A 27,644-nucleotide genomic window follows, 5' to 3' on the forward strand; every position below is an offset into this window, starting at 1 on the left:
AACACCTCCTGTGTATAGTCCAGCAGAGCTGTGATGTAATTAGAAACACCTCCCGTGTATAGTCCAGCAGAGCTGTGATGTAATTAGAAACACCTCCCGTGTATAGTCCAGCAGAGCTGTGATGTAATTAGTAACACCTCCTGTGTATAGTCCAGCAGAGCTGTGATGCAGTTAGTAACACCTCCTGTGTATAGTTAAGTAGAGCTGTGATACAATCAGTAACAGCTCCTGTGTATAGTCCAGCAGAGCTGTGATGGAATTAGTAACAGCTCCTGTGTATAGTCCAGCAGAGCTGTGATGTAATTAGTAACACCGCCTGTGTATAATCCAGCAGAGCTGTGATGGAATTAGTAACACCTCCTGTGTATAGTCCAGCAGAGAATGCATATATAATGCTCTGCACCGTTCATTATGACCCCATAGATGCTCCACATAAAGCTGTGCCATATAGAATGCTCTGCACCGTTCATTATGGCCCCATAGATGCTCCACATAAAGCTGTGCCATATAGAATGCTCTGCACCGTTCATTATGGCCCCATAGATGCTCCATATAAAGCTGTGCCATATATAATGCTCTGCACCGTTCAGTATGGCCCCATAGACGCTCCACATAAAGCTGCCCCATATAGAATGCTCTGCACCGTTCATTATGGAACCATAGATGCTCCATATAAATCTGTGCAATATATAATGCTGCAAAAAAAACAAAAAAAAACCCGACATACTCACCTCTCTTGCTTGCAGCTCCTCAGCGTCCCGTCTCGGCGTCTCTCCGCACTGACTGTTCAGGCAGAGGCAGGCGCACACTAGTACGTCATCGCACCCTCTGACCTGAACAGTCAGAGCCAGAGGACAGGAAGCGGTGCCCGGCGTGTGGAACGCGGACAGGTAACTATGACATACTTACCTGCTCCCGACGTCCCTGGCTCCTTATCCGGACAGCTGGTCTCCAGGTGCCACAGCCTCTTCCTCTGTCAGCGGTCACCGTTACCGCTCATTAGAGAAATGAATATGCGCTCCACCCCTATGGGTACCTTAATGAGCGGTCCCACGTGACCGCTGAACAGGGGAAGAGCTGTGGCACCGAAGACCGTGGGACAGGCAGGGGAAGCGCCAGGAGCGCCGGGACTAGGTGAGTATGCAACACGCTTTCTCCTCCTCACCCGCCGACCGTGATTCGAGTATAAGCCGAGAGGGGCACTTTAAGCCCAAAAATTTGGGCTGAAGATCTTGGCTTATACTCGAGTATATACGGTAGTAACAGCTCCTGTGTATAGTCCAGCAGAGCTGTGATATAATTAGTATCACCTCCTGTGTATAGTCCAGCAGAGCTGTGATGCAGTTAGTAACACCTCCTGTGTTTAGTCCAGCAGAGCTGTGATGCAATTAGTAACACCTCCTGTGTATAGTCCAGCAGAGCTGTGATGTAATTAGTAACACCTCCTGTGTATAGTCCAGCAGAGCTGTGATGCAATTAGTAACACCTCCTGTGTATAGTCCAGCAGAGCTGTGATGTAATTAGTAACACCTCCTGTGTATAGTCCAGCAGAGCTGTGATGTAATTAGTAACACCACCTGTGTATAGTCCAGCAGAGCTGTGATGTAATTAGTAACACCTCCTGTGTATAGTCCAGCAGAGCTGTGATGTAATTAGGAACACCTCCTGTGTATAGTCCAGCAGAGCTGTGATGTAATTAGTAACACCTCCTGTATATAATCCAGCAGAGCTGTCATGTAATTAGTAACACCTCCTGTGTATAATCCAGCAGAGCTGTGATGTAATTTGTAACACCTTCTGTGTATAGTCCAGCAGAGCTGTGATGTAATTAGTAACACTTCCTGTATATAATCCAGCAGAGCTGTGATGTAATTAGTAACACTTCCTGTATAGTCCAGCAAAGCTGTGATGTAATTAGTAACACCTCCTGTGTATAGTCCAGCAGAGCTGTGATGTAATTAGTAACACCTCCTGTATATAATCCAGCAGAGCTGTCATGTAATTAGTAACACCTCCTGTGTATAGTCCAGCAGAGCTGTGATGTAATTTGTAACAATTTCTGTGTATAGTCCAGCAGAGCTGTGATGTAATTAGTAACACCTCCTGTGTATAATCCAGCAGAGCTGTGATGTAATTAGTAACACTTCCTGTGTATAGTCCAGCAGAGCTGTGATGTAATTAGTAACACCTCCTGTATATAATCCAGCAGAGCTGTCATGTAATTAGTAACACCTCCTGTGTATAGTCCAGCAGAGCTGTGATGTAATTTGTAACACCTTCTGTGTATAGTCCAGCAGAGCTGTGATGCAATTAGTAACACCTCCTGTATATAATCCAGCAGAGCTGTGATGTAATTAGTAACACTTCCTGTGTATAGTCCAGCAGAGCTGTGATATAATTAGTAACACCTCCTGTGTATAGTCCAGCAGAGCTGTGATGTAATTAGTAACACCTCCTGTGTTTAATCCAGCAGAGCTGTGATGTAATTAGTAACACCTCCTGCAGCATGCATCTCAGGGCACTGTCTGCTGTACTCCTCCCTCCTCCAAACTGACTGCCTGAGATGGAAGCTACTAGAAGTGTTTATAATGGCGTAGCACTGCGGTACTCTGCACCGGTGATGCGGAGATCATTACATGTCTCAGAGAAAATGCTGCTTCCTTAGCTTTTCTGGGGGGCGATTGTTTTTATCTCCCCCTGCATGACACAATCTACTTATGATTTGTCAACGTCATGCAGAGGGGGAAAATACAAGCCACAAGTATGAATTTCTGCTAATGCTCTCACGGACTGATCATAAATCAGAATCTACACTTTACAAGCTAAAAATTGCCACAATGGAAAGGAGAAACGTATAAAAATGAAAAAAAAAAAAAAAAAGGTTTACTCAGCTCTGCAGCAACTATTCCTTGATGTGGCCAGTTTAACATGGTAACACAGGTGAAAAGTCTTCTAACATCTTCATGCCAAACAATCGACAGTACTATTGCAAAGTTCTGACTCTAGAATTTATTTTTACACAAAATACTACCTTGGTTTGCAGTCCAAGTGTTCGGAAGAATAATATGAGATGTGTCATAAAACGCAGGAGGTGACCAAGGAGCAGATTTTTTCCTTTTGACAGCCATTCACTGAACTCATCCATTAACCCTAAAATTTAAAAGTAAAGATCATCCAAAAATTTAATAGTTTACACAGGTCATAAGCACCATAATCGTCATTTTACTTCAGCTACTAGCACCTGATGCTGAGCAAATGGACGCTAGGCTTGTACAGGCATTTAGGTATGTGGCAATTACAATCTGCACTAGGGAAGCAAGATCGCAATGTACAACACTATGTATTGGTAATGTGTGGACCTGCAAGGCATAAACTTGTATTTCATTTTACTATGAACTAATATATGGCATACATTTAAATTAAAATTCCACACAAAGAAATATTTATGGCACTTACCATCCACATCTCCCAGAATTACATACTTCTGAATTATATGGTAATGCTCTTTATTTTCTTCTAACACCCTCTGGAAGAAAAACGAAAAACTGTTTAATTTTCGAACTTTACACCATACATAAGGAATGCATCATGTATTTTAAGTCAGCTTTGAGGTGCATAAAAAAATACACCTTCTTGCACAGTGAGCAATTGTACTCAAAATTTGTGGCTTGGCTGTTTTTGCATCAGCTTACCTCCTTTTTTTTTTATTCAGAATATTGGTGTGGTCAAGTGAGGCCTAATAGATTCGTTATAATTTAAGATTGAAAGTGGTCTACGGCGTACGGTAGCCTTGATAGATGTGTAATTGAATAATATCATTATAATAATAATATACTAGCCCGTGTTTCATGGGAAAATCAGCAATTCTATGAAAAGGGGAGCACATTTTAATATTTGTTTTTTTTTTTTAGTGATCCCTTGTGGCCGTAAACATTTTTTTTTATCATATATTCTTTACATTTTTCCCTGAGAGCCAGGAAAAATAAAAAAAAATTCTAATATAATACACACACGCAAGAATCAAGTCTCAATTAAAAAGAACAAAAAAAAAATAAAAGTAAAACAGGTAACAATTATTCGAAAATCCAATATATACATTTTTTTTAGAGCTGTGTGTAATAAAACCCAAAACATGTGTCTAGTCAGGAACTGGGGAAAATGGTGGAGTCCAGGGACATAGCTGACCGCTTAACAACTATATGGTCAACTTAACGTACCACAAGAAAAGAAAACTATCCCAACAAAACTAAATGGCTCACCTTCTTATCAGTAGCTTGTAGTTCCTCAAACACCCTTTCTAATGTCCAGCTACAAAACAAAGTCATGTCAGCATGAGAAGCATAGGAATACTGTACAGTTTGGAGGTGTTGGTGTAGGACGCCCCTTACTTTGCTTCCAAGTACTCTCTGGGCAATTCATCTTCTTCTGCAGAGGAGATAAAAGATGCTCGAATCTCTTGCTCAACTAGACTGTCCACCATTACCCGGAAATGTGCCCAAACAGTGTCTTCCCAGGTTTCACAAACAGGAAGGAGCTGCATATCAAAGTAAAATTATCTTGTAGAAATTCAATAGTGTTTAGGCGCAGATTTGATCTTACACAGAATTGGTGATGAAAACGGTATAGGTAATGAAAATGGATTATGTCCTTACAAATGTTGTATAGCTACAGCTAATGGTATGTATTGATTCCAGTATTACTACATTAGTAGCAAAATTACATTTTAAATAAATGTTTACCATACTATAGGGAAACAACCTAACATCACTGTACATAAATGATTGCATCATCATCATTAGCAGTATAACATAACAGCCAGAATATGTATGCTTGTATCCAAAGTAAAAATGTAAGATTCATACCTGCTTTAGGTTTCCACTTAGTGTGGCATAAATCGCTCTTTCATATCTACTGAACTGCTCCTGAGACACAAAACAGACAAAAGTTGAAAGGACATACCATATATACTTGTGTAGAAGACGACCCAAGTATAAGCAGAGGCACGTCATTTTGCCATGAAAAACTGGGAAAACATATTGACTTAAGTATTTCCTGGATATGCATTGTCCCCTCATCCACATCCTTGTCTGCATGGCTCCTCATCCCTATCCTTGTCTGCATTGTCCCCTCATTCCCACCTTTGTCTACATGGCTCCTCATCCCCACCCTTGTCTGCATGGCTCCTCATCCCCACCCTTGACTGCGTGGCTCCTCATCCCCATCCTTGTCTGCATGGCTCCTCATCCCTATCCTTGTCTGCATTGTCCCCTCATCCCCACCCTTGTCTGCATGGCTCCTCATCCCCACCCTTGTCTGCATGGCTCCTCACACCCATCCTTGTATGCATGGCTCCTCATCCTTGTCTGCATGGCTCCTCATCCCCATCCTTGTCTGCATGGCTCCTCATCCCCATCCTTGTCTGCATGGCTCCTAACCCCCATCCTAGTCTGCATGGCTCCTCTTCCCCCATCCTTGTATTCATGGCTCCTTATTCCCATCCTTGTCTGCATGGCTCCTCATCCCCATCCTAGTCTGCATGGCTCCTCTTCCCCATCCTTGTCTGCATGGCTCCTTATCCCCATCCTAGTCTGCATGGCTCCTCATCCCCATCCTAGTCTGCATGGCTCCTCATCGCCATCCTAGTCTGCATGGCTCCTCATCCCCATCCTAGTCTGCATGGCTCCTCTTCCCCATCCTTGTCTGCATGGCTCCTTATCCCCATCCTAGTCTTCATGGCTCCTCTTCCCCATCCTAGTCTGCATGGCTCCTCATCCCCATCCTAGTCTGCATGGCTCCTCATCCCCATCCTAGTCTGCATGGCTCCTCATCCCCATCCTAGTCTGCATGGCTCCTCATCCCCATCCTTGTATGAATGGCTCCTCATCCCCATCCTAGTCTGCATGGCTCCTCATCCCCATCCTAGTCTGCATGGCTCCTCATCCCCATCCCAGTCTGCATGGCTCCTCATCCCCATCCTAGTCTGCATGGCTCCTCTTTAGCAGCAGGCACAGGAGTGAGCAGCAGGCACAGGAGTGAGCAGCAGCCAGCTCTGCCTCCTGTGACCCACTGCTCCGCCACTCCCCCGTCATCTCCTGTGACAATGACTGGAGTATAAGCCGAGTGGGGGGGGACATGCGCCCGCCATTTTGGAAGATGGCGGCGCCCAGGGAGAAGACGGACGGCCAAGTATAAGGGGGGGAGATTAGGGCACGGAGCGGGGGGGGGGGGGGGTTGGTTGGTCAGAGCACGGGGGGGGGGGTGGCATCGGAGCATGGGGGGTGGGATCGGAGCATGGGGGGGGCAGCCACACTCCGCCCACGCACTTCCTGCTGCAGCGGTTCTGCACCTCAAACCGCAGAAAACCCGCAGATATTTTTTTCGTCTGCGGGATTTACTGCGGGTTTGACCTCACAATGGAGGTCTATGGGTGCAGAACTGCTGCAGTTCTGCAAAAAGTAGTGACATGGTACTTCTTTTTTACCGCAGCTATTCAGCGCGGCTTTTTTCGCGATTTTCCGCAATGTGGGCACAGCAGTTCCTGTTTTCCATAGGGTACATTGTAATGTACCCTGCATGGAAAACAGCTGCGGACCCGCAGCGGCAAAATCGCGGCGGTTCCGCATTAAAAAAAGGATTGTGTGAACATGGCCTAAATGATGCAAGCAGTATTTAAAAAGTGTACCTGCAGTTATATTCCTGCCTAATCTGACATCGGATGTTGAGAGATGCAGGGCAACTGTACCATGTCTGAAGGATCTGATCCATAGGTTATATTAATGTACTGCCTAACTGCATCTCTCCATGTAGTGTGTCAAATCGAGTAAGAAAAATGAATGAGGGGTTTATACAAGTACCATAGACATTTATTTCATAAATTCTAAAAGTATAATTTTTTTTCTACCAAAGGAGATGTTTAATAAGGACAGATATTACATCAAAACCAGCTAAATTATCTGTAGATTGCTATGGGTTCAGCTTCAAAAATCCCTGATGTTCAGGTGGTCTGGCACACACCTCAAAGAAATTTTTTACTTTTGACAAGGCAGCCACTGAAATAATGTATTAAATCAGCCACATTCAGCAAAGCAAGAGCTTTTTTTGCCTGTTCTAGATCACAGACAAGGGACTCCAAGTAGGGTCCCCTGTGCAACACCTATAAATGATATATTACAAATACTTACATCATCAGCCATCCGCCAACAGCAAGCTTTCCACACACAGCGATATGGATTGCCTTCCACTTGCTGCAATTCACCACCTACATGAAATGCACACAAAAACAAAGCAATAGTCTTCCAGTACTTTTTAGCGATGAGCGAACGTGCTCGGATAATGTGTTATCCGAGCAGGCTCGGGTGCTAACCGAGTGACTTTGGCATGCTCGTTAACTATCTTTTGAGTCCCGGAGGCTGCATGTCTCCTAGCTTCCCTGCATGTGTTTCGGCTGTCGAACAGCTGTGATACATACAGCCACGGGGTCTCGAACATTATTCAACCATGTCGAAGTCACTTGTTAGCACCCAAGCATGCTAGGCTAACACCTTATCAGAGCACGTCCGCTCATATCATACTTTCCAACTGTCTAGCTCTTCATACTTACCCACCCCATCTTCCAGACTGATCATGAAGCCCAATGCAATATTAAAAAAGAGTAGATTGCCCTTTGGCATGAAAACAAACGAACACCCAAAGAATAGTACATTTCACAACCGAAAAGGTCCACATTGAACGCTACCTTTAGTTATGTTGGGGTCATGATAAAGTTTCCACCCCTCCAATGTTGCTGCTCTCCAGGCTTGACCACATCTTTTACACAAGCGCTGTGCCTGAAGAAAGGAGAAAGATATTATTGGTTAATTAAAAGCAGCCATCCCAAACAAGCACAATGCAGCCATATAGAAAACCAATTAAAGGGGGTTGTTTCATTGTAAAATATAGATTTTTTTTTAAATGACTGAGGCATACACCGAATCTCACAAATCTGCAGATCCAGCGTAGGCCTGCTCTGGAGGTCTGCACTGGCTTCGGAAGTGATGTCTGCCGCTTTTGGAAGTCATAGCACTCAAATGGCAGCAGCGATGCTGAGACTTTCAGACAGGGTAACACTGACTTCAGATCAAGTGAAAACCTACAAAGCGGCCCACGCTGAAAGTGAAATATGCCTCAGTTTATTGCTTTTTTTAATCAATCCATGCATTACAATATTTAGCTGTCAGACAAACTCCATATTTGTATAGCTCTATATGCACTTTATCTATTTTTCCAGTACTGATAGGTGGGGACAGAATTTTTAAAACGTGTTCCATCAGGTGTAAGGTACAATATAACCACATATCTGCACCACAGAAAAAGAATGTTCTCTTTTATTCATTCAGCAAATTACAGGAATACATTTGTGGACAGCCTTCGTTAAAAAGGGGCTATCCACCTTTGTGGAACATTTTTCTCCTTCGCCTCATTGGGGGACACAGGACCATGGGTGTTATGCTGCTGCCGCTAGGAGGCGACACTAAGTTAATACAAAGAAAGTTAGCTCTTCCTCTGCAGTATACACCTGCATGCTGGCTCCAAGAGAACCAGTTCATGCTTCGTGTCCATAGGAGGCACATGGGGGGTCTGGTCTTCAGACCAAAAATCCTTTTAGTTTAACTCTTCAATTTTTGAATTTTTACTTTTTTCTTCGGATGAAGGGGCGACAGATTCTTTTAAGGTTCCGATCTCCCCAAACAAACAACAGGCAGGAACGTGGAGTGTCGCCTCCACATACGCCCTACTGTGACGTGGGACACCATGCCCGAGCTGATTTTTAGGGGCAACGGGTCTCTTAAAGGGCACCGATCTCCGGAGGGGGTTCCGGTGATACTGGTCACTCAGGGTTGGCCACGCCGGGCGTGGTTCGCAGAGTGGGTGTGCCTCGTCGCAGACATGCCCTGGCAATTGCCGGATCGTCCAGATCTGCTCTCCCAGGGTCCGTTTTACCATCAGAACTCAGCGGCCGTGTGTTTAACGGCTTGGCCGTTGAATCCTGGGTTCTGACCCAGGCTGTTTTTTTCAGAACCGGTCGTTTCCACAATGACTGGTGCTCGTAAACCTGCATTGGTATGCATTTATCACCGTACCTGGAAGACATTTTTGCATGGTGCAAGGATCGTGGATGCCGTCCTCTCTATTCTCACTATTTTAGAGTTCCTACAGACTGGTCTTGACTCAGGCCTGGCGCTTAGCTTTCTCAAGGGCAAGATCTCTGCGCCATATCGGTCTTATTCCAGTGTAGGATTGCGACAAAACCTCAGATGAAGACTTTCATGCAAGGGGTTTCACAAGTGGTACCCCCCCTATCGCATGCCTTTAGATCCTTGGGACCTCAAGTCCTGGAAGTCCTACAGGAAACTCCTTTTGAACTGCTTCAGGACATTTTGCTGACCTTTTTGTTCTGGAAGGTCACCTTTCTCATTGCGATCACATCAATCAGGCGAGTTTTGGAGCTGGCTACTCTGTCCTGCCGGGTGCCTTTTTTTATTTTCTATCAGGACAAGGTTGTCCTCAGGCCTTCCCTGCCTTTTTTGCCCAAAGTCATCTCGTCTTTCCACCTTAACAAGGACATTGTTCTTCCCTCCTTTTGTCTGGCTTCAGTCCACAGGGTGGAAAGGGCTCTCCATATTCTGGATGTAGTCAGAACTCTTGAGAAGGTACATCCCGAGGACAGCATCCTTCCGAAGGTCAAATGCTTTATTTGTGCTTCCTGAGAGTCACAGGAAGGGTTTAGCCGCTTCAAAGGCCACGATAGCCAGGTGGATTCGTTCCACTATCCTGGAGTCCTACCGCATCAGAGGTAAGCCTATCCCACCGGGAAACAGGGACACTCCATTCAGTCGGTGGGGGCTTTTTGGGCCTTTCAGCATCAGCCGTCGGCGGAGCAGGTATGTAAAGCTGCGACTTGGTCCAGTCTACATACTATCTCGAAGAACTATAATATTCACACTCAAGCTTCCGCTGATGCGGGTCTTGGAAGAAGAATTCTGCAGGCCGCAGTAGCGCACATCTAAGCAGTTGTTACGTGAAGCCTGATCTTTTATGTTGTTGTCCCACCCAGGGACTACTTTGGGACATCCCATGGTCCTGTGTCCCCCAATGAGGCGAAGGAGCAACAGGGATTATTGTATACTCACCGTAAAATCCTTTTCTCTGAGCCACTCATTGGGAGACACAGCACCCACCCTGTTAACCTAATGGCTTGTGCTTGTTCTTTAATTTGACATGTTGTACTCTTATATGTTAATTAGATGGTGGCCCGATTCTAATGCATCGGGTATTCTAGAATATGCATGTCCACGTAGTATATTGCCCAGTCACGTAGTATATTGCCCAGCCCACGTAGTATATTGCCCAGTCACGTAGTATATCGCCCAGCCACGTAGTATATCGCACATCGACGGAGTTTACAGCAGAGTCACGTATTATATTGCCCAGCCACGTAGAATATTGCCCAGCCACGTAGTATATCGCCCAGCCACGTAGTATATTGCACAGTGACGGAGTTTACAGCACAGAGTCACGTAGTATACAGACTTAAAATAAAAAATAAACATATACTCACCCTCCGAAAGCCTGTTGAAGTCCTGGCCCTGTGTGCGGTGCACGCGGCAGCTTCCGGTCCCAGGGTTGGTATGGGCGCAGGACCTGTGATGACGTCGCCGTCACATGACCATGACGTCATGGCTGCTCCTTCTCGCAGGACCTGTGATGACGTCGCGGTCACATGACCGTGACGTCATGGCAGGTCCTTCTCGCATACCATCCTTGTCACCGGAACTTGCCGCTTGCATGGAGCGGTCACCGGAGCGTCGCGAGGAGCGGCAGCCGAAGGTGAGTATATAATGATTTTTTATTTTTTTATTATTTTTAACATTAGATCTTTTTACTATTGATGCTGCATAGGCATCAATAATAAAAATTTGGTCTCACAGGGTTAATAGCAGCGTTAATGGAGTGCGTTACACCGCGGCATAACGCGGTTCTTTAGTGCTGCCATTAACCCTGTGTGAGCGCTGACTGAAGGGGATAATGGAGCAGGCACTGACTGCGGGGAGGAAGGAGCGGCCATTTTGGCGTCGGACTGTGGCCGTCGCTGATTTGTCGTGGCTGTTTTGCCGCGACCAATCAGCGAGTTGGATTTCCGTGACAGACAGAGGCCGCGACCAATGAATATCCGGGACAGACAGACTGAAGTACCCCTTAGACCATTATATAGTAGACTAGATGGTGGCCCGATTCTAACGCATCGGGTATTCTAGAATATACATGTCCACGTAGTATATTGCACAGCCCGCGTAGTATATTGCACAGCCCGCGTAGTATATTGCACAGCCCGCGTAGTATATTGCACAGCCCGCGTAGTATATTGCACAGCCCGGAGCGTCGCGAGGAGCGGGAAAGGCGCCGGAAGGTGAAGGTGAGTATATGATTATTTTTTTATTTCTTTTTTTAATTATTTTTAACATTAAATTTAACATTAGAAAAAGTTGGTCACACAGGGTTAATAGCAGCGTTAATGGAATGCATTACACCGCAGCATAACGCGGTCCATTAGCACTGCCATTAACCCAGTGTGAGGGCTGACTGGAGGGGAGTATGGAGCGGGCACTGACTGCGGGGAGGAAGGAGTGGCCATGTTGCCGCCAGACTGCGCCCGTTGCTGATTGGTCGTGGGCGTTTTGCCACGACCAATCAGCGACTTGGATTCCATGAGAGAAAGAGGCCGCGACCAATGAATATCCGTGACAGAAAGACAGACAGAAAGATGGAAGTGACCCTTAGACAATTATATAGTAGATGATCTCCTACTGCTTTTGCACTGAACTGGTTCTCTTGGAGCCAGCAGGAGGGTGTATACTGCAGAGGAAGAGCTAACTTTCTTTGTATTAACTTAGTGTCGCCTCCTAGTGGCAGCAGCATAACACCCATGGTCCTGTGTCCCCCAATGAGTGGCTCAGAGAAAAGGACTTTACGGTGAGCATACAAAATTCCTGTTTCTTTTGGTCTTACATGCATGCATTTAGGGCTAAAAATCAGTTTTTGCAATTAGGTTTCATAAAGAGCCTGTAAAAGCCAAACATTGCTACATTTTTTAAAAAGTTTCCATGCACATTCAACTTTGATATGGTCTGTGGTCATAAACCAGCTGCGTGGAGCTTTCACCAACTTTACATGTTAGACTGGACCCACCAAGTAATAGTGGATGTAGGGCAGAATTAAAACATTTTTTAAATTTTGTCCCTCTGTTGCAAAGATACAAGCAAAGTTTGGCACCTAATGAGTTAGCATTGGTTACACCAAGTGGGTTTTTTCATCGGGAATGTGTACTTCTCAAATGAGCTGCTATCTGATAACTCCCACTTGGACTTAACCCCTTAATGACCGGAGCTTTTTTCGTTTTCCGCTCCCCTCCTTCCCAGAGCCATAACTTTTTTATTTTTCAGTCAATATAGCCATGTGAGGGCTTATTTTTTGCAGGACGAGTTGTACCTTTGAATGACACCATTGGTTTTAGCATGTCGTGTACTAGGAAACGGGAAAAAAAATTCTAAGTGAGATGAAATAGCAAAAAAAAGTGCAGTCCCACACTTGTTTTTTGTTTGGCTTTTTTGATAGGTTCACTAAATGCTAAAACAGACATGCAAATAGGATTGTCCAGATCATTACGAGTTGATAGACATCAAACAAGTCTAGGTTATTTTTTTATCTAAGTGGTAAAAAAAATTCCAAACTTTGCTAAAAAAAATTAAAAAAAAATAAAAAAATAATTGGGCAATTTGCCGATACGCTTAGCGTCTCCATTTTCGTAATCTCGGGTTGGGTGAGGGCTTATCTTTTGCGTGCTGAGCTGATGATACCATTTGGGTGCAGATACATTCTTTTGATCGCCCGTTATTGCATTTTAATGCAATGTCGCAGGCGACATAAAAAACATAATTCTGGTGTTTTGAATTTTTTTTTCACACTACGCCGTTTAGCGATCAGGTTAATTTTTATTTATTGATAGATCGGGCGATTCTGAAAGCGGCGATACCAAATATGTGTAGGTTTGATTTTTCTTTTATTGTTTTATTTTGAAAGGAGGTGATTTGAACTTTTATATTTTTTAATTTTTTTCATATTTTTAAAAACATTTTTTTTCTACTTTTGCCATCCTTCAATAGCATCCATGGGAGGCTAGAAGCTGGCATAGCCTGATCGGCTCTGCTACATAGTCGCTCACAGCAATCTGGCATGAACAACCATAGAGGTCTGCAGGAGACCTCTGGTTGTCATGCCGACGCACTGCTGACCCCCAATCACGTGACGGGTGTCAGCGGTGCAAGCATTTCCGACCAGATGTGCTTGTTAAATGCCGCTGTCCGAGTTTGACAGCGGCATTTAACTAGTTAATAGCTGCGGCAGATCGCAATTCTGCCCGCGTCTATTGCGGGCACATGTCAGCTGTTCAAAACAGCTGACATGTCCTGGCTTTGATGCGGGCTCACCGCCGGAGCCCGCATCAAAGCGGGGGTTCTGTCATCGAACGTACTATTCCATCTGATGGCAGAAAGGAATTAACAAAATACTTTGCTATTATTTGCACAATGCAGGATAATTTTAAGGAAAAAAAAAGTTGTATTCTGCTCTGCAGCCACTTTTACATCCTGTGTCCATGTTTATAGACTACTAAGAATGATTTTACACGTGTCAATGAAAAAACAATAGATGTATCCCTTTGTAATGGGCTCCATGCACTGGATATATATCACATATAGGTATTAACTATTTCATTATCAACTAGCATCATGATTTGTAGAGTTATTTACGAGCTTGTGGCACCATTCTAGCATGAGGAGATACAATCAGGTTAGTGTGCTTATTGTCTGCCTATGAACTTGTTGTATCAGAGGAATTGATCATATGGGCACATACACACATGTGATATATATGGCACAGGCACCACGACGTGCTGGTGTCCCCGATGGTAAGTGCCCTTCCCCCCCCCCCCCAACCCCCCCCCCCCCCCCGCTTGCTCAGGGCCCCGACACTTGACTGGGTGGTGAAGCTGGCCCTGTACATATTATTACAAACCTTTTGCCCTATGTATATTACGTCTCTTCCTGATGCTTGTCACCAGCTTGTGTGCATTCATGTTATGGTCTACCTTATAATAAATATTGATTTTTTCATTTGAATTATAGGCTCCATCATTAGTAGTTATACCCTTTTTTTGAATTGGTGATATAAGGTTTTCAAACTGACTAACAATGCTGGCAAGATTCTGCGTGTAAACCGCAGGTTCACCTGTAAAACTGCACAAATATTAATCTGCAAGCCAAAGTGATTTATGAAAACATGTTGCTCTACCCCAAGTCTAACATTATGGGATTATTCTATGCAACTCAATTTCACAGATCTACCTCATCAGTCATGCCAGCTCTGATCAAGGTGAATAGATACTTCAGAAGCCTGATGTCATCCTCACGATCAAGATCATCCAAGGGAAGTTTCTGCCTTATGGGAGCGTCAGGATCCTATGTCAAGGTTAAAGGAAACAAATAATAAAGGCATTTTATTACTGATGTGCAGAAGTCTGCATTACTAAAAAATAATAGACTCTAGAGCAGGGGTGTCAAACTGCATTCCTCGAGGACCTCAGACCTTGCGTGTTTTCAAGATATCCTTAGCATTGCACAAGGTGCTGTAATCATTATGTGTGTAGGTGATTAAATTATCACCTGTGCAGTACAAGGAAATCCTGAAAACATGACATGTTTGCAGCCCTTGAGGATTGCAGTTTGACACCCCTGCTCTAGAGGCCCAGAGTGTCCAGTTCTGATAGGACCAATATTAGGTAGCAGAAGAAAAGGAAGGGATAAGAATCTAAAGGAATTATTAAGACCCACTGCCAAGACAGGGTATACAGCTGTAATCTCTGGGGAACCATACAGCGAGTATTCAATTATAATATATACATAATATTTGGTGATGGGCAAAGAGTTGATCCATGCGGTCCCATCATAAGAGAAATTGAAGATTATGTACCATAATTCATGTTGAAATCTACATGGAAGGTACACAGGACAAGCTTTTCAGAGCTTAATATACGAGGGGCGATCCAAAAGTAATGATAATCGGTTATTTCTATTGCACACAGAAATTAAAATAAAATGTTTTCTTCTCTCTTAGGTACCCACTAGTCCAGGAAAAAAAAATTACTTAAATAGACCACGATTCCCGGGAGCTACATTCATTTGAATACGAACTGCCGAGGAGTGAACATCAAAATGGAAAAAAACGAGCTCAGAGCTGTCATCAAATACCTCTGCTTGAAAAAAATGACTACCAAAGACATACACAGCGACTTGGTGGAAACATTGGGGGACTCTTCTCCTCCATATTCCACAGTTGCCTGCTGGGCCAAGGAATTTAAGCTGGGAAGAACATCGACGGAAGATGAACATCGTCAAGGACGCCCATCCACGTCCCTCAATGAAGAAAACGTGAAAAAAGTTGAAGAAGTTGTATTGGCAGATGGAAGAGTGACTATCAGGCATGTAGCTGAGGTCACAGGGATCTCATATGGCAGTATTCAAAGAATCCTTGCAAAAGAATTGCATATGAGAAAGGTCTCCGCGCGTTGGGTGCCAAAAATGTTAACCGACGAACAAAAGAAGAAACGAGTTGACATTTCAATAGCAAATCTCGAAAAGTTCCAAGCAGACAAGGAAAAATTTTTGTCACGTTTTTTGACCATGGACGAGACCTGGATCCACCACTTTGATCCCGAAACTAAACAACAATCGATGACATTGAAACGAGCCGACGAACCGACGCCGAAGAAATTCAAAGTGTCAAGCTCAGCAGGGAAGGTTATGGCGTCCGTTTTTTGGGACGCTGAAGGAATTATTATGGTGGACTATTTGGAGAAGGGAGCCACTATTACGGGCTCCTACTACGCAGAACAAATAAGAAGATTGCGGGAGGCTATCAAGGAGAAAAGGCGCGGCAAACTGCGGGCTGGAGTGTTGTTTCACCAAGATAACGCGCCGACTCACAAAGCTGCTGTTGCCATGGCTACCATTCAAGAAGCGGGCTTTGAACTGGTGGAACACCCCCCCCCCCCTATTCACCAGATCTAGCCCCCAGTGACTTCTTTCTCTTTCCTCGGCTCAAGGAACACCTCCGGGGCAAGAAATTTGATGACAATAGTGACGTGATAACCGCTGTTGGGGATTTTTTTGAGGGTCAAGATCAAGAATTTTTTTCTAAGGGAATTTTAAGTTTAGAAAAGAGATGGACTAAATGTATAGACTTGTTAGGAGACTATGTAGAAAAATAAATTTATTTTTTGACTATTCATTGTGTTTAGTATTGATTATCATTACTTTTGGATCGCCCCTCGTAGAGTATATGAAAATGTTTTTCAAAATTGTATAATATTTAGAATTGAGAGTCCTCAGTGGTTGATACCTTTTAATGGCTAACTGAAAAGATGGTAACAAATTGCAAGCTTTCATTTAAAGTATGTTGGACGGTCGATTGGCTTCTGATACAGGGATGTGTCTATTTCATTGTTCTGCAACTTAATGATGCTGTCCAAAAAGTTAATTTCAGTACAGGAGTAAATGAGTGTTAAGTTGATGGTGGGTGATGCCAGTCGACCGCCCAAAATACCTTAAATGGGACAGTTTCCATTCAGAACACATCAAAAACTCTATTGTCTACAGCCAAGCCATCAGATACAGTCGTATATGTTCCAACCCCAAAGATAGGGATGAACACCTTGGTCGCCTCAGTAAGACCATTTTGAATCTGGGCTACCATCCAAGAACAATTGAAAAGCAGATCACAAGAGCCACCAGAATATCAAGGAATCACCTGCTACATTACAAAGCTAAAGAAGAAAATAACTGGGTACCTCTAGTAGTTACCTACAATCCAAATCTGGAGGTGCTAAGGGGAGCTGCACGGAAATTACAACCTTTACTACAAAAAGATGCCCGCTTACAATCCATTTATCCAGACCTCCCACTACTGTGTTTTAGGCAGCCCCCAAATCTAAGAAGCATCACTGTCAGAAGCTCCCTGTCCTCTCCAACAGCTGCAGGAACCTTTCCTTGCAACCAGAAAAAAATGTAAAACCTGTCCATTTATAATGACCACGGACAAGATAACGAACTCGGCTTCAGGAAAATGGCCGCCGCGATCTCCATCTGCGCACGCGCGGCATCCCGCGGCCATTTTCCTGAAGCCCCGGGAAGCCGAGAAGTACCATCTGCGCACGCGCGGCCTCACAAAGATGGCCACGCCCACCGATAAACCGCGGAATAGCGCAGATCGCGCTCTTTTCCTTCACCTGCGCACTGGATTCGCCTGTTGGGCATGCGCACACCACTACGCCACCAACGGAGATCTGGGGGAGAAACAGCGCTGTCACCACGCCCATATGACCAGACCAGCGTGAGTGACAGCCCAAAACGGCGACTTTACAAAGGTATTTCGGCAGCATAGGTGGGGAATAAAGGCTCCAAAAATACACTAATTTAAAGCACAGCTCTGCCCCTATTTAGCACTATTTTTATCTCCTCTTGAAAAAACGGGGTGACAGGTTCCCTTTAAGGTTGAAGGAAGACTAAGTCCATCTAGTTCAACCCATAGTCTAACCTAACATGCCCTAACATGTTGATCCAGAGGAAGGCAAAAAAAAAACCCATGTGGCAAAGAGTAAGCTCCACTTTGGGGAAAAAAATTCCTTCCCGACTCCACATACGGCAATCAGACTAGTTCCCTGGATCAACACCCTATCAAGGAATCTAGTATATATAATATGTAACATTATACTTTTCAAGAAAGATATCCAGTCCCCTCTTAAATTTAAGTAATGAATCACTCATTACAACATCATACAGCAGAGAGTTCCATAGTCTCACTTGCTCTTACAGTAAAGAATCCGCGTCTGTTATTATGCCTAAACCTTCTTTCCTCCAGACGTAGAGGATGCCCCCTTGTCCCAGTCTCAGGTCTATGATTAAAAAGATCATCAGAAAGGTCTTTGTACTGTCCCCTCATATATTTATACATTAACATAAGATCACTCCTTAGCCTTCGTTTTTCCAAACTAAATAGCCCCAAGTGTAATAACCTATCTTGGTATTGCAGACCCCCCAGTCCTATAATAACCTTGGTCACTCTTCTCTGCACCCGCTGTAGTTCACCTATGTCTTTCTTATACAACGGAGACCAGAACTGTGCACAGTATTCTAAGGGTGGTCGAACTAGTGACTTGAATAGAGGAAAAATTATGTTCTCCTCATGAGCATCTATGCCTCTTTTAATGCATCCCATTATTTTATTTGCCTTTGTAGCAGCTGCCTGACACTGGCCACTGAATATGAGTTTGTCATCCACCCATACACCCAGGTCTTTTTCATTGACGGTTTTGCCCAGAGTTTTAGAATTAAGCGCATAGTTATACATCTTATTACTTCTACCCAAGTGCATGACCTTACATTTATCCCCATTAAAGCTCATTTGCCATTTATCAGCCCAAGCTTCTAGTTTACATAAATCATCCTGTAATATAAAATTGTCCTCCTCTGTATTGATTACCCTGCAGAGTTTAGTGTCATCTGCAAATATTGAAATTCTGCTCTGAATGCCCCCTATAAGGTCATTAATAAATATGTTAAAAAGAAGAGGGCCCAATACTGACCCCTGTGGTACCCCACTGCTAACCACGACCCAGTCCGAGTGTGCTCCATTAATAACCACCCTTTGTTTCCTATCACTGAGCCAGCTCTTAACCCACTTACACATTTTCCCCTATCCCCATTATTCTCATTTTATGTGTCAACCTTTTGTGTGGCACCGTATTAAAAGCTTTTGAAAAGTCCATATACACTACGTCCACTGGGCTCCCTTGGTCCAGTCCGGAACTTACTTCTTCATAGAAATTGATCAGATTAGCCTGACAGGAACGGTCCCTAGTAAACCCGTGCTGATACTGGGTCATGAGGTTATTCCTCTTCAGATACTCCAGCATAGCATCCCTTAGAATGCCCTCCAGGATTTTACCCACAGTAGAGGTTAAGCTTACCGGCCTATAATTTCCAAGTTCAGTTTTGTCCCCTTTTTGAATATTGGCACATTTGCTATACGCCAGTCCTGTGGTACAGACCCTGTTATTATGGAGTCTTTAAAGATTAAAAATAATGGTCTATCAATGACTGTACTTAGTTCCTGCAGTACTTGGGGGTGTATCCCATCCAGGCCTGGAGATTTGTCAATTTTAGTGATTTTTAGACGCCGCCGTACTTCCTGCTGAGTTAACCAGGTGACACTTAATGGAGAATTTTTATTATCACTAATCATGTTGTCTGCCATGGGATTTTCTTGTGTAAATACTGATGAAAAAAGTCATTTAGAAGATCGTCCTTATCCACCATTTCACCCAGACTATTTTTAAGGGGGCCAACACTATCATTTCTTAGTTTCTTACTATTTACGTAGTTAAAGAATATTTTGGGATTATTTTACGCTCTCTGGCAATGAGTCTCTCTGTCTCAATCTTTGCTGCCTTGATTTGCTTTTTACAGAATTTATTTAATTTTCTATATTTATTTAATTCCTCATCACTACCTACTTCCTTTAATTCTCTAAATGCTTTCTTTTTGTCACTTATTGCGCCCCTTACAGCTCTATTTAGCCATATTGGTTTCCTCCTATTTCTAGCAAGTTTATTCCCATACGGTATATACTGTGCAAAGGTCCTATCCAGAATGCTAATAAACGTCTCCCATTTTCTTTGCGTATTTTTATGTCTCAGGATATCGTCCCAGTTAATTGCATCATCTCTCATTCGTTGGAAATTTGCCCTCCTGAAGTTTAGTGTCCTTGTAACCCCTCTACTACACATCTTATTAAAGGATACATGAAAACTTATTATTTTGTGATCACTATTCCCCAAGTGACCCCAACCCTTATATTTGATATGCGGTCTGGCCTGTTGGTTAATATTAGGTCTAGCAGTGCCCCCCCTTCTTGTTGGGTCCTGAACCAGTTGTGAAAGGTAATTGTGTCTCATAGTTGTCAAAAACCGATGACCTTTGCTGGAACTGCAGGTTTCTGTTCCCCAATCTATTTCAGGGTAGTTGAAGTCCCCCATAGTAATGACTTCTTCTTGAGTCGCTGCTTCATCTATTTGCTTTATGAGGATATTCTCCATTGCTTCCATTATTTTTGGAGACTTATAACAAACCCCTATCAGTAATTTATTATTTTTCCCCCCTCCCCTTATCTCCACCCACAGGGATTCTACATGTTCATTAAATTCACCTATATTATCACGCCGGATGGGTTTTAAGGACGATTTTACATATAGACACCCCTCAAACCACCGTACTAGCACGATCGCGCAGCCTCACAGTGAGCGCCGCGGCGATCGCGTGCGGGTGTCAGCTGTATATATGACAGCTAACACCCCGCAGCAATGCCGATCGTAAGCATTTAACCCCTCTGATTTCGCTGTCAATAGTGACAGCGACAGAGGGGGATCACGCAGGGACGGGGGCTCCCACCAGAACAACGTGATGCGATCGCATTGTTCGGATCCAAGATGGCAGCGGGACTCCTTCCGGGTCATGAAGTGAGGTGGCTACACGGCGCCTGCTCAGGCACCTGTGCTATGCACAGTGTCAGATCAGCGATCTGATCTAATATAGTGATGTCCCACCCTAGGACAATGTTAGAAAGTAAAAAAAAAAAAATAATAATAATAATCCCCAAATAAAGAAAAAATAAAAAAATATTTCCCAATAAATCCTTTTATGTAAATAAAAAAAAACAATAAAAGTACACAATTGGTATCGTCGCATCCATAATGACCCGCTCTATAAAACTATCCCATTAGTTAACCCCTTCAGTGAAAACCACAAAAAAAAAACCCCCGAGGCAAAAAACAACGCTTTATTATCATACCGGCGAACAAAAAGAGGAACACCACGCGATCAAAGACGGATATAAATAAACATGATACCGCTGAAAACGTCAACTCGTCCCTCAAAAAACAAGACCTCACATGACTGTGGGCCAAAATATGGATAAATTATAGCTCTCAAAATGTGGTGATGCAAAAACTTTTTTGCAATAAAAAGCGTCTTTTAGTGTGTGACGGTTGCCAATCATAAAAATCCGCCAAAAAAAGGTATAAAAGTAAATCAAACCCCCCTTCATCACCCCCTTAGTTAGGGAAAAATAACATTTAAAAAAATGTATTTATTTCCATTTTCCCATTGGGGTTAGGGTTAGGGCTAAAGTTAGGGCTTGGATTACATTTACGGTTGGGATAAGGGTTGGGATTAGGGTTAGGGGTGTGGTTAGGGTTATGGTTGGGATTAGGTTTAGGGGTGTGTTTGGGTTAGGGTTTCAGTTAGAATTGGGGGGTTTCCACTGTTTAGGCACATCAGGGGCTCTCCAAACGCGACATGGCGTCCGATCTCAATTCCATCCAATTCTGCGTTGAAAAACTAAAACAGTGCTCCTTCCCTTCCGAGCTCTCCCGTGTGCCCAAACAGGGCTTTACCCCCACATATGGAGTATCAGCGTACTCAGGACAAATTGGACAACAAACTCTGGGGTCCAATTTCTCCTGTTACTCTTGTGAAAATACAAAAACGGGGGCTAAAAAATTATTTTTCTGGAAAAAAAAGATTTTTTATTTTCACGGCTGTGCGTCATAAACTGTAGTGAAACACTTGGGGGTTCAAAGTTCTCACAACACATCTATATAAGTTCCTTGGGGGGTCTAGTTTCCAATATGGGGTCACTTGTGAGGGGTTTCTACTGTTTAGGTGCATCAGGGGCTCTGCAAATGCATCGTGACGCCAGCAGACCATTCCATCTAAGTCTGCATTCCAAACGGCGCTCCTTCCCTTCCGAGCTCTGCCGTGCGCCCAAACAGTGGTCCCCCCCCACATATGGGGTATTAGCGTACTCAGGAGAAATTGGACAACAACTTTAGCGGTCCAATTTCTCCTGTTACTCTTGGGAAAAATAAATTGCGAAAAATAAAAGATAATTTTGTGGTAATTTTCAAGGCTCTACATTCTAAGCTTTAGTGAAACAATTGGGGGTTAAAAGTGTTCACACATCTAGATAAGTTCTTTAGGGGGTCTTCTTTCCAAAATGGGGTCACTTGTGGGGGGTTTCCACTGTTTAGGCACATCAGGGGCTCTACAAATACGACATGGGTTCCGATCTCAATTCCAGCCAATTTTGCATTGAAAAGTCAAACGGTGCTCCTTCCCTTCCAAGCTCTGTCGTGCGCCCAAACAGTGGTTTACCCCCACACACGGGGTATTAGCGTACTCCGGACAAATTGCACAACAACTTTTGGGGTCCAATTTGTCCTGTTACCCTTGGCCCTTGGGAAAATAAAAAATTTTGGGTGAAAAGATAATTTTTTGTGAAAAAACATGATTTTTTTTTTTAAGGCTCTACATTATAAACTTCTGTGAAGCACTTGAAGGTTCAAAGTGCTCACCACACATCTAGATTAGTTCCTTAGGGGGTCTACTTTCCAAAATGGTGTCACTTGTACGGGGTTTCCACTGTTTAGGCACATCAGGGGCTCTCCAAACGCGACATGGTGTCCGATCTCAATTCCAGCAAATTTTGCATTGAAAAGTCAAATGGCGCTCCTTCCCTTCCGAGCTCGGCCATGTGTTCAAACAATGGTTTACCCCAACATATGGGGTATCCGCGTACTTAGGACAAATTGTACAACGACTTTTGTGGTCCAATTTCTTGTGTTATCCTTGGGAAAATAAAAGTAATTGGATCTGAAGTAAAAATTTTGTGAAAATAGTTAAATGTTCAAATTTTTTTTTTAAACATTCCAAAAATTCCTGTGAAGCACCTGAAGGGTTAATAAACTTTTTGAAAGGTGGTTTTGAGTACCTTGAGGGGTGCAGTTTTTAGAATGGTGCCACTTTTAGGCATTTTCTGTCATATAGACCCCTCAAAGTCACTTCAAGCGTGAGGTGGTCCCTAAAAAAAATGGTTTTGCAAATTTTGTTGTAAAAATGATAAATCGCTGGTCAATTTTTAACCCTTACAACTTCCTAAGAAAAAAAATTATATTTCCAAAATTGTACTAATGTAAAGCAGACATGTGGGTAATGTTATTTATTACCTATTTTGAATGATGACTCTCTAATTTAAGGGCATAAAAACAAAGTTAAAAAATTGCAAAAGTTTCAACTTTTTTGCCAAATTTCCATTTTTTTCACAAATAAACACAAGTCAAATCAAAGAAATTTTACCACCACTATCATAAAGTACAATATGTCACGAGAAAACAATCTAAGAATCACCAGGATCCGTTGAAGCGTTTCAGAGTTATGACCTCATAAAGTGACAGTGGTCAGAAACGCAAAAAAATGGCCTGATCAGGAAGTTGAAAACAGGCTTCGGGGTGAAGGGGTTAAGGATGATTTTACATATAGACACACCTCCCCCTCGCTTATCGTTCGGTCATTTCTGAACAGACTATAAGCCTGCAAGTTAACAGCCCAGTCATGGCTCTCATCCAGCCATGTTTCAGATATCCCCACCGTGTCATAATTATGCTCCAACAACATTAATTCTAACTCGTCCATTTTGTTGGCGATGCTTTTGGCATTAGTATACATGCACTTTATGTATCTCTCTGTACATCTATTCTTTCTTAAATTATTAATTGTTCTAACCACACCCCCAACTTCCTTATTTGTGCCCAGGTCTCTATCTGCACTATCTTCCCCTCCTATAAAATGAATACCCTCCCCCCCATTCCCTAGTTTAAACACTCCTCCAACCTTCTAGCCACTTTCTTCCCCAGCACAGCTGCACCTTCCCCCATTGAGGTGCAGCCCGTCCCTAGCGTAGAACCTGTAGCCCACTGAGAAGTCGGCCCAGTTCTGCAGGAACCGAACCCAAACCTCTCCATCCTACACCAATTCTTCAGCCACTTATTAACCTCCCTAATCTCCCGTTTCCTCTCTGGCGTGGCACATGGTACAGGCAGTATTTCGGAAAATACCACGTTGGAGGTCCTTGCTTTCAGCTTGGAGTTTAATTCCCTGAATTCGTTTTTAAGGACCTTCTACCTTCCTCTAACTTTGTCATTTGTGCCAATGTGCACCATGACCACTGGGATCTCACCAGCTCCTCCCAGTAATCTGTGAACCTGATCAGTGATGTGTCGGACTCGAGCGCCAGGTAGGCAGCACACCGTTCGACGATCCCAGTCTTTGTGACAGATTGCCCTATCTGTTCCCCTAATAATGGAGTCCCCCACTACCAGCACCTGTCTGGCCTGCCCTGCTCTCCTATTTCCCTCCTTACTGTAGCAGTCACTCCTCCGGCTTTCAGAGTACATGCCTGGCTGCAGCAGTACTACCCCTGTACTGACACCCCCCTCATCTGCCAACTTGGCAAACTTATTGGGGCGTGCCAGATCAGGACTAGCCTCCCTGGCACTCTTCCCTCTACCCGGCCTTCTAACTATCACCCAGCTTGCTGCTCCACTGTCCTGCAGCTCCATACGACCATCCCCTCCCTCATCTATCCCATTGAGCGTCTGCTCCGTGAGCAGAAGACTCCGTTCCATATTGTCAATGGATCTCAGTGTTGCCAGCTGCACATTTAGATTCAGAATCTGGGTTTCCAAATGCACAACGTGCTCACATCTCGCACAGCAGTATGCACTCTCGACCGGCTGATCAAGGACTGCATACATGTGGCAAGATGTGCACTGGATGGCATTAACAATAGTGGAGCACATTTCCTAATGGGGATTGCACCAGACAGAAATACCGGATTACTTACCGGTAATGCTCTTTTATAGAGCCCACGACAGCACCCACTAGAGAGAGGGGATCCGCCCCTAGGAACAGGAAACCTACAGAGAGATAAAAGGGGCGGCCCCCCCTCGCTCCTCAGTTGTTTTACAGAGAATAGGAGGAACCGCCGCCAAGTTTTAGTTAACAGGTTCAGGTATATACATATATATACATATTTACAACCTCATACTACATCTTTCTAATATTTACACCTCACCAAAAAAGCACCATGTGCAACTATATACAGAAAAGGGAGGGATGTGAACGGGTGCTGTCGTGGGCTCTATAAAAGAGCATTACCGGTAAGTAATCCGGTATTTTCTATTCACCACGACAGCACCCACTAGAGAGAATTACAGAGACTATAGACTGGGTGGGTTTACTGAGTCAAGGACCGATACACCAAAGGTTAGATCAGAAGCAGAGGATAGATCTAATCTATAATGCTTGTAGAAGGTATTAGGTGAGGACCAAGTTGCAGCCTTACATATAAGGTCTATTGGCACATTCGCCCTTTCTGCCCAGGAAGTCGACAAGGCTCTTGTAGAGTGCGCTCCTATATGCATTGGAGGATCTCTTCCTCCAGCTTTATATGCCAAGCTTATAGCCTCTCTGATCCAGCGAGATAATGTATTCTTTGTAACTCTGGCACCCTTGGTTTTACCCTGGAAAGACACAAAGAGAGCCTTACTCTTCCTCCAGCCCCTAGTTCTGTCTAGATAGGCTAACACAGTCCTCTTTACATCTAGGGTGTGGAGTCTTTCTTCCTCTGGAGTTGAGTGGTTCTCACAAAAGGTAGGTAACAAGATCTCCTGGGATCTATGAAAGGTAGAGGCTACTTTAGGGAGATAACAAGGGTCTGTTTTTAAAAGTATCCTATCTGCTGTTTCCGCTAGAAAGGGAGGATCTATAGATAATGCATGAAGATCACTTACTCTTCTGGCAGAAACTAACGCCACTAATAATACGGTCTTCAAAGAAATATTTTTTAGTGAGGCTGTATGGAGAGGCTCAAAAGGTGGTTGTGTCAATGCGTTTAGGACTATCGATAGATCCCACTGAGGAACCCGTGGTATGCTAATAGGTTTCGATCTCTCACAAGCAGATATGAACCGGGATATCCATTTATTACCCGCTACGTCATAATTAAAAAGAGCTCCTAAGGCTGAAACCTGAACCTTCAGAGTGCTTACGGAGAGTCCTAATTCCAGACCTTTTTGTAGAAATTCTAACATTGGAAATATAGGAACTTCAGAGGAAAGTTGTGTAGTATGGAACTGCAGAAATTTCTTCCAAATTCTAACGTAAATACGGGTAGTTGATACTCTTATGAAAAGCAGAAAACCTTCAATTAATCCATTAGAAAACCCCCTGAGATTTAGTAACCGCCTCTCAAACTCCATGCAGTTAAGTTCATGCCCTTTGCCTGAGGATGGAGGAATGGACCCTGAGAGAGCAGGTCCCTGGACTGAGGCAGAATCCATGGATCTGACACTGACATTGCCCTCAGCCATGAGAACCATGGCCTTTTGGGCCAGAATGGCGCTATTAACAGCACTTTTGCACCTTCATCCCTTATTTTCCTTATAACTATTGGCAATAGATTCCATGGAGGGAAAGCATAGGCCAGGTCGAATGTCCATGGCACCTGGAGGGCATCAAGTATGTCCGGCTTGTCCTCCTTGTTCAGAGAGGCAAACACCTTGACCTGCCGGTTGGCTCTTGTGGCAAACAAGTCTATTTGAGGAACACCCCATCGAACTAATTAATTTGAAAATTTTTCTGTTTAGCATCCATTCCCCCTGATGAAGAGTGTGACGGCTCAGGAAATCGGCACAAAAGTTGTCTGTGCCTCTGATGTGCACTGCTGACAGGGATAGCAGATGACCTTCGGCTAGTTCCATGATGTCTGATGCCACCTCCCTGAGTTTGTCCGACCGCGTACCTCCTTGATGGTTCAGATAAGCTACCGCAGTGGTGTTGTCGGAGAATACTCTTGTGTGAGAGCCGCTGAGCTGAGGAAGAAAGTGAAGTAGGGAGTAATGTATGGCTCTCAACTTTTTGACATTCGAGGAACTATTAAGTTCTGAGCTGGACCAAAGATCCTGAACCCACTGATCCTGAAAATGTGCCCCCCAGCCTTCAGGACTAGCATCTGTGGTCACTATACTAGAAGGGGTGATTACCCATAAAACTCCCTTTGAAAGATTTTTCTGATCCAACCACCACTTAAGGGAGTGTAATACTTCCGACTTTAGGAAAACTGTTTTATCCAGACATCCTCTATTCTTAATGTCCTCCTCCAATACAAATTTTTGTAGCTGCCTAGTATGGAACTGTGCCCACTGGACCGCAGGAATGCATGATGTTAGAGAACCTAGTAATGACATAACCTGTCTTAGTGACATACTACGTTTCTTTATTGCTAAGGACACCTTATCAACTATGGAAATTTTCTTATCCTCAGGTAGTTTACAAATCTGGTCGACCGAATCCAGAAGGAGCCCAAGGAATTTCTGACACGTTACAGGTTGAAGTCTAGATTTTTCCCAATTAACCAGCCAACCCAGGGATTGTAAGGATAACACTAATTCCCCTAACCTCTGTTCACACTGTAGGGGGTCTTTACCTACGATCAATAGGTCATCTAGATATGGAATGACCAAAGTATCCTTTACCCGTAGAAAATACATCACTTCCAATAGCAATTTAGTAAAAATCCTTGGGGCCATAGATAACCCG

General features: G+C 43.8%; 1 protein-coding gene across 1 annotated transcript in view; it reads right to left on the reverse strand.

Annotated features, from left to right (window-relative positions):
* NUP107 (nucleoporin 107) overlaps positions 1-27,644 on the reverse strand; it is a 113,381-nt gene that overhangs the window by 24,165 nt on the left and 61,572 nt on the right. The window contains exons 12-19 of the mRNA XM_069764639.1: positions 14,439-14,552; positions 7,736-7,826; positions 7,182-7,258; positions 4,863-4,922; positions 4,389-4,534; positions 4,260-4,308; positions 3,457-3,526; positions 3,032-3,150 (exon numbers count right to left, since the gene is read on the reverse strand). Coding sequence (XP_069620740.1) covers positions 3,032-3,150; positions 3,457-3,526; positions 4,260-4,308; positions 4,389-4,534; positions 4,863-4,922; positions 7,182-7,258; positions 7,736-7,826; positions 14,439-14,552 — 726 coding nt within the window. The remainder of the gene's footprint in view (positions 1-3,031; positions 3,151-3,456; positions 3,527-4,259; positions 4,309-4,388; positions 4,535-4,862; positions 4,923-7,181; positions 7,259-7,735; positions 7,827-14,438; positions 14,553-27,644) is intronic.

The sequence above is a fragment of the Ranitomeya imitator genome, chromosome 4 (assembly GCF_032444005.1).
Source record: "Ranitomeya imitator isolate aRanImi1 chromosome 4, aRanImi1.pri, whole genome shotgun sequence".
Lineage (NCBI taxonomy): Eukaryota > Metazoa > Chordata > Amphibia > Anura > Dendrobatidae > Ranitomeya > Ranitomeya imitator.